Source organism: Harmonia axyridis, chromosome 3, assembly GCF_914767665.1.
Source record: "Harmonia axyridis chromosome 3, icHarAxyr1.1, whole genome shotgun sequence".
Taxonomy (NCBI): domain Eukaryota; kingdom Metazoa; phylum Arthropoda; class Insecta; order Coleoptera; family Coccinellidae; genus Harmonia; species Harmonia axyridis.
Window position 1 is genome coordinate 13,592,475 of NC_059503.1, and position 17,845 is coordinate 13,610,319.

A 17,845-nucleotide genomic window follows, 5' to 3' on the forward strand; every position below is an offset into this window, starting at 1 on the left:
CATAGCTGTAAATCATCTACAATGACATTACATAAATCTGCCGATTTCAAACAATGATTATTTTCTCCTTTTTCTCGTGATGATTGGAATTTTAAACAAACAGTGCAGTAAAGAAGTAGACAATATATAAGGAGTTAAAGAATAGAAAGAAAAAATTCAAATCTAATGAGGTAATGAGTTTTTCGTAGAAATTAATTTTACGGCTTTATCATTTTAACTTGACAGATGATAGTTGTGCTCAGTTTGAAATTTTTTTCCTTGTGAACATAGGAACATGATACACCACCACACAAAGTGAGACAAGTAACTGCTTGGTTGAATGAAAAAATTCCCGAATTAATGGATAGGTCAATAAGGGTTTTTCTAAACGAATCGAAGCACATAATATCATAGATCTTGTAGAACACCCTGTATATGCATACAAAATCTCAACTTGATTGGATCTATCATGACGGAAATATTGGATATCTATCAAAATTTGTTTCAGAGTTTCAGAACTTGTAGAACACTCTGTATACAAATTTAAATTACAATTGTGAATGTTTTAGTGTTTATGTTATGAAAATAAATTACTTAATAACTGATAGATATAATTGCAAAAATTATCATTGAAGAACTTTGATTTCGCCATAAACTATATAATTAAATTGAAACTAGACTTTATTTCAACAGATTTTGGAAATTAAAGTTTTGTTTTTATTTCAGTGGATAATAAATTTTCATCAAGTAGGGACCGAATCCATAAAAAATATATATATCTAATTGAGATGCGCAAGTACAAGAAGTCATAATGTTAGAAATAGATGGCATGTATGACCTTTATCTAAACAAGAATATATCATGAACATCAATAAAATGGAAGTATAAATTTGGTATAATTTATCACTTTTTGTTGTAATATATTTTCCAGTTAGTTTCTAAAATTCACTGACACGACAAATATTAGTTGAGTTCTAGTTTTTGCCGACTGCCGACAAAAGAAATAATAAAAATAACTTTAAAAAACCCAAAAAAGGGAACAATTCGAAAAAACTAATGAGCTTTTTATAACCATGCTCATCAGTCCTAAAGCAACATTTGTACAAAAATGCCATAGATTACAGATACCCGTTTACTGCGAAAATTTACACGTGTTGCCCGGCTTTTAAATGAAATATATTTTTGAGCACTCGCCCCCCGAACGGAAAGCCATAAAATATTAAATTGTCATAGAAGGTCCGGATCTCTTATTTTGTAGGTATATCTGATTAAAATTTCGTTTCATAATCTTTTCAGAACTACTTATTCGATCCTGATTCTGTTATTGGAGATCAAATGACAATTCAAGATTCATTTGGATTATATCATAAAAACCAGAGAAAATACAAGAAGAATATTAAAAATAACTCCATATATCGAAGATCCGATCCATTCATGGTTATTTGGAACAATTAGAACGTCAATGTATAAAAATTCTAACGAAGTATTGTGTAGACTGCTCCATCAGAAGCAAATTCAAAGGAGAACATGAAAACCTAATATTTCCGTAATTCCAGATCTGAACGTTTTTTTGCGCATATATCTAGATGGATAATAACAATTGCAATCTACCTAAAACCAATTATTCTCATGAAATAATCTGTAAAATTACAAACATTCTTATTCCAGAATAATCGAATAGTTCTCTTAATTTTTTCATTTCGAGAAATTGGCCAATGTTGAAGATCATAATTTGAATAGTCTATGACCTTTCAGACCCGTTAAAATGAACGAGACTATAAAATTACGCTTCTGGAGCACGTTTAACAGATTACAATCCGTTAAATCACCATCAGCTGTTTACAGTTCTAAATAAATTATTTTTGTCCACCTTTTATGTACATTGTTTCTCGTATTTATGATCGCTTTAATACACATGACGAATTAGAGCTACTGCCGTGGCAACAGCTGATATGACTAATTTTTCCTTCGGGAGAACTAAATATAAATATTTTCTTTTGATAATTCAATAATGATTTTTTTTTGAACTATTTATTTCTCAACCAATTTTTGAACAAAATGCAAAAAATTACATTACATTAACAGCTACTTCAAGAGAGTTTTTGAGCGCTTGTTTCCGAACAAAGCGCTATATACCTATACGTCATATAATTTCATTATATTTCTTTAGGATTTTCGCCCGAGGAATCGAATAGGCCCATCAGATTTTGGACCCAGAGGAGCCTTATACGAGATATGAGGCCCAACTTTGAAATTCCAAATGCAAACCAATCATTTTTATTGCAAATTCGGATTCAGCGGGAGATTTCACATCCGAATTGGTTGAAACCAAAATTTTTCGTCCATTTTTGGGCCCTATGCAGCGTTTTTTGTTCAAAAATCCAGGGCGTTCGTTCAGATCAGGATGCAAAAATTCATATTATATCACCCTGAGCGTACACCCTACCAAATGTAGGTTTTTGGGACAACTTTTAGTATGTCAAAATACGAGTTTATACGACCTTCTAGCTAGTTATTTCAAATTCCTAGTTTGTTACCTAATTTTGACTAAGATGACTGGACTATGATTTCGATGGTTCTGGAACCTATGTAATTTGAACTTCGTTATGTTTATTCAAGGATGTAAAATCAACGAATCTAGTAAAAACAGTCATAAGAAATCCCAATCGATCAACTTCCCAAAAAAATCCTCAACCAAACCAAACAAAACCGCAAGAATTGAGTTCTAGTCATAGATTAATAAACATAGATGGAGGAAGTATACGCAATTTTTACATGCCTCCAACATAGTTAGATTACGTTTTCGGATTTTTGTATATTTTCAAATCTACAATTTTACTATATCATTATGAATGTATATTAGATATATGGAATGAAAAATATTTATTTGAGTGATTCCCGATTAAATATGCAAATCTGAATATTTGGAATCCGATATTTTTTCTAATTGTCGAATTTATAACGAACAGAATATTTATTATTTTCTGTATCTACCTGCTGAAATCCAAGGTTTGGAAACTTTTGCTCTCCTAGTGTCATCGGTTGTTTCACGTCGTTTGGCGCGCTTGAAGTTTGTTTTCTGATATAATTAGGTATTTATTTCAACATATATTGAGTTAATATGAAACGTTGATTCACTATGAGACATTAGAAGTGTTTTCTTTTTGGAGAAACCCACGAATTGAGTGAAATATCGTATTCGTATATTTTCTCATTTCCGCGCCCCTTATGTCAAATTTGATAGTTAATGTTGCGGACAAAATTGGCTTTCTGAAAATGACGTTTGCTCCCTCTATCTATGTTTATTACTCTGAGGTATTAGGCTCTAGCCTAATAATAACAATATCTCAAAATCCGAGTTTGATACCTAATTTTGACTAATATGACCGGACTATGATTTCAATGGTTCTAGAACCTATGTAATTTGAACTTCGTCATGTTCATCCAAGGATGTAAAATCAGCGAATTTAGTTAAAACAATGATGAGAAATACTAATCGACCAACTTTTTTTTAATATCCCCAACAAGATCAAACAAAACCGCAAGAATTGAATCTTAGTGAACCAGAAAACTCAGAAAATCGTCTCAACGTGATATCAAAGGCCCCATTCAACTCAAAATCTCCTCTATAACGATGATAAATCACCCCAACTTCCCATTTGTTCTAATAAAGGACCTAATCGGTTTAATCCTTCGAAGTGTTACTCTGACACATATTCCTGCATCCTTCCTACCCATTGATATCCTCACGCCCTCACACGACAGCAAAAAACTCAGCTTCCGTCCTATTTTCCCTATCCAGAGTGCGCATGCCACGTTTATATTGCTTTTACGTGACATCACAAGGAATAACAAACATTCCTTTTCACCCCTTGGGTATTACACTACGTATTTGTAAGTGACACCGAGCCGATACGAATTGTCTTGGTGGGCCTTGGGCACCTGTTGAGGTGAAATTATACGGTAATAAAGGTACTTGCGTGGGAAAAAAGTGAGGAAGAAAATTTTGGTCCATACCGTGGGAATCTTCGTGGGGAAGATAAGGGTTATTGTCGCTTTTTGGACTTGTCGCCACTTGCAATGTCCGGTTGTAAGATAAAGGACAGTCATAATTAGTTTATTGCGTCTAGGAAACCTGATTTTACTATGCGAATTCGAGTAAAATACCTGCATGTTTCTGAAGGAAATTTGTTTTTTATGAGGGGTGTAGTCCCTTTGAAGTACGCCGCAGAATGCTGCAGATTGCGCAAATTTGGTTACCTTTAAAAGAACAATAGGCCAGATGGTAGTATGTAAGAATCTAACGGATAATGATCTTAAAGACAGGAAAGAATTGTAGAAAATTACCCCATTTCAATTCAAAAATTGAGATTAATAATATTTTCTATAAAAAAAAATAAAAAACACAGCAATCAGCCATGTTATTTGAAACAACAATCAGAACGAAGTACGTCATTTTTAAGTGTAATATTTTATTATATGTCCATGATATAACTGTGCCTTTTGTCGCTTTGAAATTTTGTTGTTATGACTGCTTGGATTTCGATAGATTTTTACAGTATTATTTGTTGTTCGTCGTTTACTTTTGGTTTAGTCATAGTGAATCAGAATTCAGTGTTTTTATGGACACTCTTAATTTCATGATGAGCGCCATGTCACTTATAAGCGTTTTCGAGGTAGATTCAATAATAATCATCTATAACTTATTGTATCAGATTAGATCCTTTAGACTTATATGGCTACAACAACATGAAGATGCAACAATTCGCTACTTGCTGAAGCTATACAAGAGGTTGTTGGAGAATATAAAAACTCTAAATGGGCTGAAAATCAGTAAGAGTTCAATTTTTCCCAATGCTTATTACTAATACCAATAATCACTTTTTTATGACTTTATCTATAATTACTTTCATTCCGTTTCAAACAATTTTTTTAGTGACAGTAAATCGAAATAATTTTCATAATTAATGTAACTAGTATTATTAGGTACTGATCTTGACTACGACTTTTCAACTGTAAAATTGTTCGGCTAATTTGGGATCGTCCATTCTGACACCGCTCACCTATTTTTCGTAGACCCCACAGATTCGAGGAAATTTGAACCCGAAATTTAAAAAAAAATTGGATCTCTATACAATAATCGTTATATCCCCTAAAATATTAGTCTCAGGCTCCTCAAATAAAAACGTTTTTCAGAGATCGAGCTCTGATCTAAAACATAGTGAGGTTTCGAGTCCGTATCTTGCGTCCAAGAGGAGTGACAGCTTCGAGAAAATTGGCGAATTTTGTTTTGAAAATTTCAGGTTATTACCCATAATTCATAAAATAATGGTCTAATAACCCAACTGCAAGCATTTTCGTGATCTACGTAATTGAATCAATTAATAAAAGGTACAATATTGCGATGAAGGAACTTTTACTTTTTTTTCAATTTTCTAAGGTACGGAAAATTCTACATAAATTTTTCGACAAAAAATTTTCGGGTGAGTTCAATCTTCGGCTAATTAGGGATCGTTAATTCTGAAACCACTCACCAATTTTCCGTAAACCTCACAGTTTTGAGGAAATTTGAACTCGAAATTTGGGGAAAAAAACAGTAAAAATTGAATCTCTATCCTACAGTTGTTTCATTTTTTTTTATGGAATAGAAAGCAAATAATTTGTCATTGCTGTCAAAGCTTCATGTTTTTTTTCAATAAAAAAACAGGGTATTCCATAAGAAGAAACATATGTGTGGTCGTTTGTACTTTTTTGGTATTTTGTTTATTTCCAAACAATTCTAGAATGTAAGCTCTAATGGAGTCTAATGATACTGTGTCAAAAATAAATTAGAAAATTTCAACGATTAACAAAATGAGAAAATCAGCAACTAGATATATGTATTTCAAAATGATTTCAAAAACTTGAAATTTCATTATTTGATTTGAAAAAAAATATTTAATCTTCACACAATGCGTTGAAGAACTGAATAAGAATATTTATATTGTGTTAAACTCAAACACAATAATTCACTATAAGTCATAACAATTCAAACACCCACTCATAATAAATATCAATAATAATAGTATGGTGAAAAAAAAAAAGTAGTCTCCTCTTAATCGGCCTCTGCATTTAGAGAATCGTAAATTCAGCAATTTCAGCTTCAAAAACTTGAAGTAAACATTCTCATCGTATATTGAACCGAAATATACAAAACTTATTGCTTGATAGGCGCTATACTCATGAAATTTTATGTATTCACAAAATGAAACTATGTATATATTTGCGATAATAATTTCCCGATAAAAAAATATTGAATTGAAATATTGAAAAATTGAATATCGACTAGTTTATTTCATGCCGAATAAGAATACATGAATTATCTTCTTTTGTTTTCTGGTACCATATATATCGTTCAATTCACTTAATGTGAACCTTTGACAGATGAAGAATAACAATATAATTGCTCTAATATATTTGTTTCATTGAATAACGTATAAGTGATATAATATTCAGAGAATATTACAAAAACGAAAGATATATCATGTTTATTTCAAGAACTACACAGAAAATAGGTTTGGTAGATGCAATTTTTTTCAGAGAAATTAATTTCTTCCTTAAAAAAGTGAGTCAATTCAAACTTTTAAAGATATATATGAAGACGAAGGAACAAAAAACAAACACATATATAGAGATACTCTATATTAATTTCCGAAATTAATATGGAAATTATACATGTTTTACTGAAAACTTTCTCAGCTCATTGAAATAGAAGTGGTTCAAGTATGCCCAAAAGTAGAAGAACTTTTTTACTGTTTTGTAATATTCTGAACCCAAATTATTATCAATGAGTACAATATAGTTACATTAAATAAACCTTTCTTCTTTCTTCTCAAAAATCTTGGATTGGATTGGAAAAAAATAATAACTTCTACCTTGGAGCTTCTGCTTAATCTGAATCCTCTGACGCTTCATATTCTCTTCCACAGTCTTGAAACCAATCAAGAAAAAACAAAAATCCACGGCACTACCGTCCGAATATTATCAAGAAACATGCAGTCCAGTTTTTCAAACCAACACCATACACAACGTTGCTCACTCTGTTGAAATGGAAACTTTCGACATCAAAAAGACGAATAAAGTTGAAGAAGTTCTCATGGCTAGCAGAACTGCTGACTCTGCTGTTTTGCAAAAGGCCTTGCCTTTGTTTTAACATTGTGGACAGTGTTTATAAAATAATTAGCTAGACAGGCGTGCTGTAGAACTCGTATGACTAATCAAGAATATTATGTTATTGTTTTGAGATTGAAGTTGAGGGTAAGAACTTTGTGTACATGAGCACATGGCCCTGGACATTGGTAAATGGTAAGACTGCGAAGTGTTTTTCGCTAGTTATGTCTAGAAAATATTTCACAATTTTCATTGAAAAACTGATTCAATATTTATTCGTCGTGATGAGAAACATTGTTATTATATTTTTTTTTCGTGTCTCCTTTGGTATAAATGGAATAACATCGCTAAAAAACTGAAAACATTTGGTGAATACAATAGAACTTCTTCCCAAGCTGCAAATTGAATTAAAAACAAAATTTGGTGATGAAATTATCTCAAGAAATGGTCCAGATAGTTATTCTTCCAGGGCGTGTCATTCACCACCTTATGATTCTTTTCTTTGGGAATATGTTATTATAAGTCACAAGTTTATGCTGATAACCCAAAAAGAACTGAGAAAAAATAAACATGAAATTATGTGAATAAGTAATGAAAAATTGAGTTGACAGAATGCAGTAGGTACGCAGAAGTCGTGTTGGTCATTTGAATAAGATGATTTTCTATATAACGGGTGTTTTTTCGAGGTATATAACTTTATGTTGGCATTACTGTTCAAGATGGCGACCGATTTAACAGCTGTCAAGTGATTTATTCTCAGTTTGGTTTGGCAATTATTCATGAATAGACTCAAGCCTGAACAACGCTTGTAAATAGTGCAATTTTATTTCGAAAATAATGGTTCTGTGCGGAATACGTATCGCGCACTACGTCCATTTTATTTTGTTTAGCGATGAAGCGCACTTCTGGTTGAATGGCTACGTCAACAAACAAAACTGCCACATTTGGAGTGAAGCTAATCCTCAAGTGTATGTCGAAACACCGTTACATCCAGAAAAACTGACTGTTTGATGCGCTTTATGGGCTGGTGGAATCATTGGTCCGTACTTCTTCAAAAACGATGAGGGCCAGAACGTTACAGTCAATGGTTAACGGTATAGAGCCATGATTACTAACTTTTTCATTCCTGAATTGAACAACCATGATGTCCAGGAGCTGTGGTTCCAACAAGACGGCGCAACATGTCACACAGCTCGTGCCACAATCGATTTATTGAGACTGTAGAGATGAGCGATATTTCACGAACTGTGATTTAATCACTGATATCAGACTGTCACAGGTAGTCACGGTTCCGAAAAACGAATACAGAGCGTGACGGGATCACTGTTCGAACATTTCACAGATATTTTCAGGGTTTATCAACGTCCGTGCAATCGTAAATTATGAAGCCAGCCTGCCAGCCTGATGTTTTTATTGCTTCGGAACCTTTGTCGGCAGTTACTACTGATGCACTCTAGCCACATAAGTTCCGTGCGGACGATTGTTTTCGAAAGCCGGACAATTAACAGAACGTCCAAGCAGGCTAACTAATAAAAAAACTCAAATGATTCTCTTGGTGGAGAATGAATAGGAATAATTGTATTTTTCTCTCGAAAAATTCATCAAATATAGTTGGGAAATTCGATTATTTAGGGACTGTTTTAACTACCCATTTCTGAGTTTTTTGTTGTGAAATTTTTAATTTTTCTCTCATTTTTTGTTACAGTATTAGCCCCTTAACTATTTCGATATATACAATTATAAAATGAGTGTATTTTGTTTGGAGGTTGATTACTCATCATTATTATTAAATAAATAAACGTCTGAATATATGCATATGGCTAATTATTTATTATTCGATGTCCTAAAAATCATACCTTTTCATTTAGAGATTTCACAATTCTTTGATTAGCTCAGAAATTAATAGAAAATATCAGATATATTTAGGAAATTTAATTTTTCAATAACTGGTTTTACTATATTTTGTACATTTCTGATTGTTACTTTTTCTGTTTTTCTCTTATTTTATTTGATGCAGTATCAGCCATTCAATATTATCAATATATATTCACATGTGAATTATTGTATTTGTAGGTATTATTTATTTTTCGATGTCCAAAATTATTCATATCCATATTCCACAAATCTGTTACCTCTAAAGAATTAACAGAAAGACAAAAGAGCTGAGGTTTGGGTGATTCATACAAATAATAATAACAAGCACGGTCCGTGCTCAGCGTTGTGAAACGTGTACGTTCCTGTTCCTTTATGATATCAGTGAAATTAAAGCGTGATCACCGTTTAGGTATCGGATTCGGTTAGCGAACGTTCCGTACAGCACTGGTAGTGGGGTGACCCCACTCCCAGTGCTGCGGAACGGGGAACGGACTCTAACCGAATACGATACCTAAACGGTGATCACCGTCACGCTTTAATTTCACTGATATCATAAAGGAACAGGAACGTTTCACAACGTGATCTAGAAATCACGGTATCGCTCATCTCTAATTGAGAGACACGTTTTGGACCTGTGAATTGGCCTCCAAGATCTTGTGATTTAACACCGCTAGACTACTTTCTGTGGGGCTATGTAAAGTCATTGGTCTATGCGGATAAGCCACAAACCCTTGACCATTTGGAAGACAGTATTCGCCGTGTTATTGCCGATATACGGCCACAAATGTTGGAAAAAGTCATCGAAAATTGGACGTCCAGATTGGATACATCCGTGATACAGCCGTGGCGGTCATATGCCAGAAATCATATTTAAAATGTAATGCCCCAAATTATCTTGCGGATAAATGAAATTCATGTCAATCGAATAATCCATCGTTGTTTTATTGCAATTTAAAGTTCTATAGCTTTGAAAAAAAACACCCTTTATAATGGTATAATATCTAACCTTTCAAAAAAAAAATTGACTCACTAAATTATCAATTTTTTAATTGTATCATCGCTATTCGAAAACTCGTTATATTGTAGAATATTTCTTATTATTCTTTCATCATAACCTTAAGAACAATGCTGTGATTAAATTTAAGATTAGGACAAAGTTCCTTCATAATGTTATTGACAAGTTTATTTGACAGTTCATATAAGCAACAGTGATAATCTCATCATCTTCTATGGTGTCTCACATAGGTCGAAATAAAGAATATTATCCAAAACATTACTTTTTTATGTAAGCTTTAGATTGGTCCCCTCTCCAATTTCAGCCCTTGAATCGAATCGATCTGCTGATCTTCAAAATACAAAGATAGGATATGAGGAAAGCGGAAACGAATTTTCTACTGAACTAAATAAAGATTCAGTCATCATTAATATGAGTCATGACCCAGATTATCATTTTCTGTCTGATGTAGTTGGATACGCATCAAAATCAGCACTTTGTAAGCAAATCATTTTGATACTATGAGGAGAACCGTGGGAACTCCACAAAATGGCAACGTTAGACAGGTTGACTTGATGAAAATGCTGACTATCGAAAAATGCAGTTCAGGTCATTAACTCACTTTGTGAATGCTTATCTAACTTGTAAACAGGAGGTTCATAGGAATTTATCGGCACAAGAAAGAATTTTCTCGAACCATTAGAATTGAACAAGTTTAATTTTTTGTATAAATATATCGAAGAGAAAAAAAATTCAAATTGAAGATAACAATGAAATTTCATAGCTCCGATACTTCTGAAAAGTATCTATTACAATATTATAAATAATAATGGTGTTATAAAGATACAATCGTTTCGTAATCTTTTGTAAATGCAGACCTGGATTTTCCTTATGGTTTTAAGTAATCAATTTGAGCCTTATTTAGAAACATGTATGCCTAATATGAAGAAAAGATGTATGGTGATTCCAAGAAAAAATTAAAGAATTCAAGATAAATTTAGACTTGAAGTTTTTTTTTGACATCTCTGATTGGGAAAACGATTATATATTTCTTCATTTAAATCATGTGCACGTGATGTTTATATTTTACTGCCTTATCAGATGGCCATCGACTAGTCTTTTTTCAACGAAACAATATGTGAATCAACTAAGTTCAAGTTCACAATGGTATTTAAACAATTGTAGCATCATTTGTATACACCAAATAAAAACATTTCAATATTACACAATAGTTTATTAGTTCATTGAGTTTTCAATGAAGATAAAGTTGAAAAAAAAATTGAAAAAAAGGTTCAATAATATAGGGGAAGAAAAAGAAGGAAGAACTAAGGTGAAGTCAGAATCTTCTGTGCACTTCTCAACTTATGCGTCAATTAACCAATCGAGACTCAAAAGCTCCTGAATTCACATTAGTGCTTTCTTTATTTGCGCTCAATCATTTTAAAGGAAAAAAGAACAACATGTTCGAGCGTTTTGTAAAGTCGAAATTCAGCAGAAGAATCTGAAACCTGAATTCAACTCATATTATAGTTCATCATTTATTCATTAGAATTCAGTAGAGCACGTGAATAATGGATGCCCTTCGAATTTTTGATGACCTAAATTATAACATTTATTTTATTATTACTTATATTTTTAATTTAATTTCAGTTATCTTCACCCGTCCAGCTGTTTATTGAAAGAATAACAAATTATTCCTTCCCTGAAATACTTTTTATAAAAAAAGCTTGTTCCACACTGAATATCTGAATTCTGAGATGCTGATGGTGCAAACCACAATACAAATTCCCCAATCAAGGATTATGAATTTGAGAAATATCTTACAGGTAGCAACTACATTGGTCCCATCTAATATTGTTGCTCTTGTGAAAAAAACACAATCCCAGATGTCCCATTATTTAAAAACTAGTAACTGATGTATTTTTGAGTTCTTTTTTTGTTGAATTATTTTGTTCATTTGTCTTATTTGTAATAAATGGCAGTTTCATTTGATTTTTGAATAAAGCTGTTACTGTTACTGTTAGCAATTTCTTTTCGGTCCATGGTCTATATAAAATTCTTCTATTTGACCTTGGCCCTCTGCAAAAAAATGTTGCACATGGCTGATTCAAACAATACCAAAAATTTGTAATACCGAATAACAAGCCCAAAACCTCCTTCTGGCACTATTTGCACAGTCTGAACCGACCATTACTTACTACATTATATACCAGCATATTGGATTCGCGCAATAAAACCAACTATATTCCGTATGTAATATATTTGAAGAGAACATGATTAACAGTAACCAAACATCGTAGCACCACATCCAAATTCGGCCAAAGTGTTATAAATCCAGGACAAACATAGCAGCAAGAGTATCAGGATTAGCGCCTATATGGACGCTCGTTTAGAACATGCCCTAATACAATGGAAGCAATAAGCGTAAGTGGCCCTCTTGCCTACGCCTGCCACCAGATGCACGTCGGCGGAATAACAACGAACAGCCCTTGTAATCTGCCGCAAAAGGGATGTTTTCTCAGATTAGAGATGTAGAATATCATTTATTTTTAGTGCTGCGAAATATCAAAATTATGTAGAATAATTTCTCTGTGGATTTTAGTATCCAGTAATATTCACCTGAAGAGGTCATCGTAAGACGAAACAATTGACGTAGAAATAAAAAAATCGGAAGTAAAATTTTGTTTTCATTAATAATTTCGAAATGAACTTTCGTCAAATAAATCTTTAGAAGTGTTAACCATAGGCGCAACGAGTGGTGGGTGGTTATTCGGAAAAAAATCCCCTCGTTGATCAGAAGAAATGGAAAAGAATTAGGTTAAAATTTAAAAAAAAAAATTTATAAACAATTGAAATATTTGCTCTTTCAAAGTGTGGGTAACCCCCCATGAGTCAACTCTAGTTACGCCAATGGTGTTGACGAGTGCATTGGAAAAAAAAATACACTGAAATTGAACTTAGTTCTTAATCATATTGAAGCTTCAATATAAATTCTCGTAATATTTGCAAAATTAACATCAAACACAAAGCACAAATGATTTTGCCAGGAATATACGTCCTACGAAATATTACTGGAGTAAAATGGCGGATGCGCCAGTCTTCAGGATCGAATACAAAAAACTTGAAATTTAGACCAGACAGCAGCCTAATGGAAAACTTATTATAGTTAAATTTTTACGAATTTTTCGTATTTTGTAGAATATGATCTTCTGAACAAGAAAGTCTATGGGTCCAACTCAATCCTATGAACATTTTTCGAGATACAGGGTGTCAACGTTGGAAAATGGCATTTCTTTAAAGTAACATTTCTCGTAGGAAAACATCTTGAATGAAACACTTTTGCTTGATAAATATTGCTTACTCATAAGCTAATAATTTTAGACTGGTTTTCAATAAATATTATTGTTAGATACAGGGTGAGTCAAACATTATTCAAAATGAAATTCGTTTAGTTCATAATTCACCCTGTAATTGAAAAAGTCGTCCGTGGAATTTTCCAATTTCTTATCATTACTCTTAGTTCGAGTACAATTCTATAATTTCAAAGAGTATTGGCTTTGCTATGACCAGTTTTTGAGATACACACTCCAAAACTTTAGTTTATTTTTCATTGAAAATAAACTAAAGATACGCCATTGCATATCTTCTTCTCAATAATTTCTTCTTCCAATACAATCCAGATTGGTTTAAACTATAAAGCCATCATCAGTTTAAATGAAAGCATTTTCTGAATAACTTTTTGAAATTTAGTTTATTTTTTCATATTGATTTTAATGAATATATTGAGGAAATAATACCGTCGTAGTATTTCTATTATACAATAGGGTACACAAATTTTAATTTTTGTTTATGGAGGTCAGTCACGCAAAATTGATATTTTTCGAGTTATATGCAAAAATCCGCCAAAAAAACGCAATTTTTTACCTTTTTTTTTGCATTTTTTTCATGTTCTGTCGCGAAATTTTGGTGGCTAACCTCAGATTCGGATACAGCACTCCAAAAAACATGAAACGAAACTACATCAAAACTTTTTCTTGAGGGGCTCTTGTGAACACTATATCGAATTAACAATAGTATATTCTAAAATGTAATATTGTGTAATATTGTCGAAATTCAATGAAAAATTCATATTATACATCCTGGTGACTTTTTTATTGTATCTTGTCAGTTGGTGTGAATGTTATACGAAAATTGATAGATTACAGAATTTGAATCGTACGTTTCGAATTTCGAAATAATTTATAATTACGCATTAAATTCGTGAATTAGGTCTGACGAAATCAATTGAACACTACCATAATTAAGAGAACTTGCGAATAATGTTGCAAATCATTTCGCTATGTCCAAATTATATTATATTGACAATTGACGTGTGTTGAAATTTGATAGGATTGGAAGTCAGTGTAGACAACCACAAAACGAAAAATATAACTGAAAACATTGCTGTAATGAGTTAATTACAGCACTGTTTTTAGTACTGTAATGAACTCATTACGATACTGAAATAGAGAAATCATTTTGTTTCAAAATGAGTTTTTGTAGCATCTTTGAATGTTACTTTTATGGTTGTAATTGTATTTTTTTAGAAATATTTATGCTAATCGAAAATATCCGCTTTCATGTGCCCAATAAACATCATTGAATAATTTGGAAAGAATTCAAAAATTTGTCCATTATTTTATTTGTGCGTCATCCACAATTCAATTCTCATATGTATTTTTCTATATCTCATATGAAAATGAAAAAAATAAGAGTTTCAAATATGGAGATGAAGATCAGAAATAAATATTGGCACATATTCACCAGCAGATGCGGTTTTCCGTAAGTATCGGACGTGTAGAAGCCAATTGAAATTTATTTACGTCGAGTAATTACAAGAAGCACAATGTGTATGCCTACATTGCATTTACGAGGCTCGAATCGATCCCGCATCAACTTGCCATGACTTCTGGGAATGTATTCGACACGGAATTAATTCTTTAGCCGTGTTTATGGGCGTTTATTTCGAAATTAATATGTTTATATGGATGTGTAGAGGAGGATTTTACTTTCCCTTTGACTCGATACCAACTATTGTAACTCTCTAGCTGCATTATGAGGAGAAGGAATGCATATTATTGCTATATCTGGTGAAAAGATCCCAGAACTGCATATGTTATTTTATGAGATGTGATATACGGGGTGGTCTAGATTACATAACTATGGAGTTGGATAGAACAACTCTTTTCATGAAAAAAATTCCTATAAACACATATCGTAACAATAACTCCTAATAATTCGTTTCAGAGATACAGAAGTTTGAAAGATAAATCAGCTTTTTACTTATAACTCTAGTATGATTATATTCATTGTTTAAATTTTTAGGTGTCGAAGTATTGATGATGTAAAGTTTTGAATTAGGTAAGTGTCTCCTGCCAAACTTATCCAGTGGCGTAGATAAAGGGGTGTGATGATACTTTTTTTTATTGAAAATCTGAAATCAACAGATCTTCATAAAAAAAATATATTGTCGAGATAAACGAGTACAGTAGTACAAAGCAAATACTATCCACAAAATCTACAAAAATTAATTTTTCAAATTTTCGCATTAGTGTTAAATGAAAGTACAAAAATTGGCGTAGTGTGTTATAACGCTTTCAGATGGCATTTAATTGAACATTTCTGAAAGACACTCAAACAATAAAATTTTTTTATGAATTTCTATTGTTCAAGTGTCTGATACATTTTCTTTCTGAAATGTTCAATTGAATGCCATATGAATGCGTTATAAAACACTACGCCAATTACTGTATGTAGGTACTTTCATTTATCACTAATGGGAAAGTTTGAAAAATTAATTTTTGTGGATTTTTGTGTATAGTATTTGCTTTGTAGGTAGGTACTCGATTATCTCGAAAATAGTTCATTTTATGAAAAAAATTCAGAAGACTTTTTTAATGGAGCTCTGTTGATACATTTAATTTTTCTGCAGAAAAAGTTTATTTTGAAAAACCTTTTTCATTTTCAATTCTGTTAATAGGTACGTAGTATTATAAGATTGTTTGCGGTTTAGACCAATAATGTACAAGGTGTTTATGAGATCATGGAATTGGACAACTCCAGTTCATCAACACTTTAGATTTACAAATAACTACCTACTTATATTTTTTTATTCTACGTATAAAAAGAGAAGGGGTAACTTAAGCAAACCCTATACCTTAAATGAAAACTTTAAAAGTTATCGAGGAAAAACAGCAATTTCTTACTGTGTAATTTGAGCTTTCATGATTTGTTGAGAATCCATTAACCAATAAAAAGTACCAATTACGAATAATTAACTACTTTTCATGAAATGTCACAATAAGTTATCGAATTATCGACTTTTAGTTTTTTACAGAAGTCACAGACTACTTCCACTCAGTTAGAAATTGCGGTTTTACCTTTGACCAAGTTCTAGCACGATAACTCTTTTCATTTTAACTATAAAGTTTGCTTAGGTCACCCCCTCTCTTTTTTTACGAAGAATTAACTGGAAGAATTAAATAAATAATACAACCATTAAAATCTGTATCATTATGATGAATTTGAAGGACCCAATCGGCTTCGAGACGTATGTCTTAATGCAAAATACGATGTAATGTCATTTGCGACATGTCTAATTCCTAAGATCGACAAGGAATCGACAAACATAGGTTTTCGTCAACTACACGGTCTACATGAGCAATATTCTCAGTTGTTTTTGAGAAACTCACACAGTTTAGATACTTCACAGCACTTGTCCCAACTCAACAGCTCAAATTGTTCCACCACAGTTTCAATATATTGGCGGCCGAGAAGGAGCTTCACAAAGACCCAAAAATGTTTTAGCTTTGCGAACTGTACATGCCGACCATTCTTGTAGTGAATTTTGACAATTCCGTTGTTGAAGCGTATATCGTTCCATTTTTAGTATTGTCAAAAGATGACAGCATCAAAAATGAAAAATGAAACCTCTTATTAGAAAACCTTTTATAACATTCTCATTGGAAAACGCGTTATTTATACGAATCGAAAATATCCACTTTTGTATCTGCTCAATAAACATCCCTTAATACCCGAATGTTACGCAATATACGCTTCCACACTTACGACACTAGTCGTACTCACTCTAAATCGCCTCAAAATCCAGTTCAAACCGCTCTAATCGCGACAAATCCAACAAAAACAATCTCCGTTCAATTATGAAGGATCACACTTGAAAACGCACCCCTCCGCGCGTCCCTGATCCATTCAAGCATGGGAATAAATCATATAAAGCCCCCCACACACGTTCGATCCCAACGACGCAGCGGCGGGAAGAAAGAAAAGCTACCGGAAGAAGAGATTAGCCGATCAGCACACCACTCTCTTGTTTTACGCAACTACGCTCCCCCCAATGTTTTTCTTAAACGTCCGCCAATGTATTTTTAAGACGTGCTTAATGGGAGATCCGTTTAGATATTTAGCTTTCGGTCCTCCGCTTCTTTTTCAACAGGACCTTGCGCCGCAGAAAAATATTTGTAGGTCGTATGGAGTGATTTATTTTATTGGTTTCGTATATGAGAATGGAAATAATGTAGGAGGAAGATTTTGAAATAATTTGATTTATCGCTTACACGTTATCTAAAGTGAAAAAGTGGTAGTCCTTAGATATATTTTGTTAAACATTTCGTCGTAAGTAATATCATTAGGGAATTTAATTTTTCCAAAAAAAATTGAAGAAAACACGTTTCTGAGTAATATTTTAGTGCTGATGGCAATAAAAATCCGAGTAGAAGACGAAGATATTAGCAACTGCACGAATTCCTTTTTGTTATCGCTTATTTCATTGTGTTTTTCCGATTTTTTTCA

General features: G+C 32.5%; 1 protein-coding gene across 4 annotated transcripts in view; it reads right to left on the minus strand.

The window, feature by feature from the left end:
* LOC123676275 (single-minded homolog 1) overlaps positions 1-17,845 on the minus strand; it is a 64,202-nt gene that overhangs the window by 33,245 nt on the left and 13,112 nt on the right. Inside the window, exon 1 of one of the 4 annotated variants that reach the window (XM_045612079.1) lies at positions 6,894-7,201. The exons of 2 other annotated variants lie outside the window; for them this stretch is intronic. In XM_045612079.1, coding sequence (XP_045468035.1) covers positions 6,894-6,933 — 40 coding nt within the window. In that variant the 5' untranslated portion in view covers positions 6,934-7,201. Of the gene's footprint in view, positions 1-6,893; positions 7,202-17,845 lie in introns of those variants that run through there. One more of the 4 variants, XM_045612078.1, reaches the window with a different exon arrangement.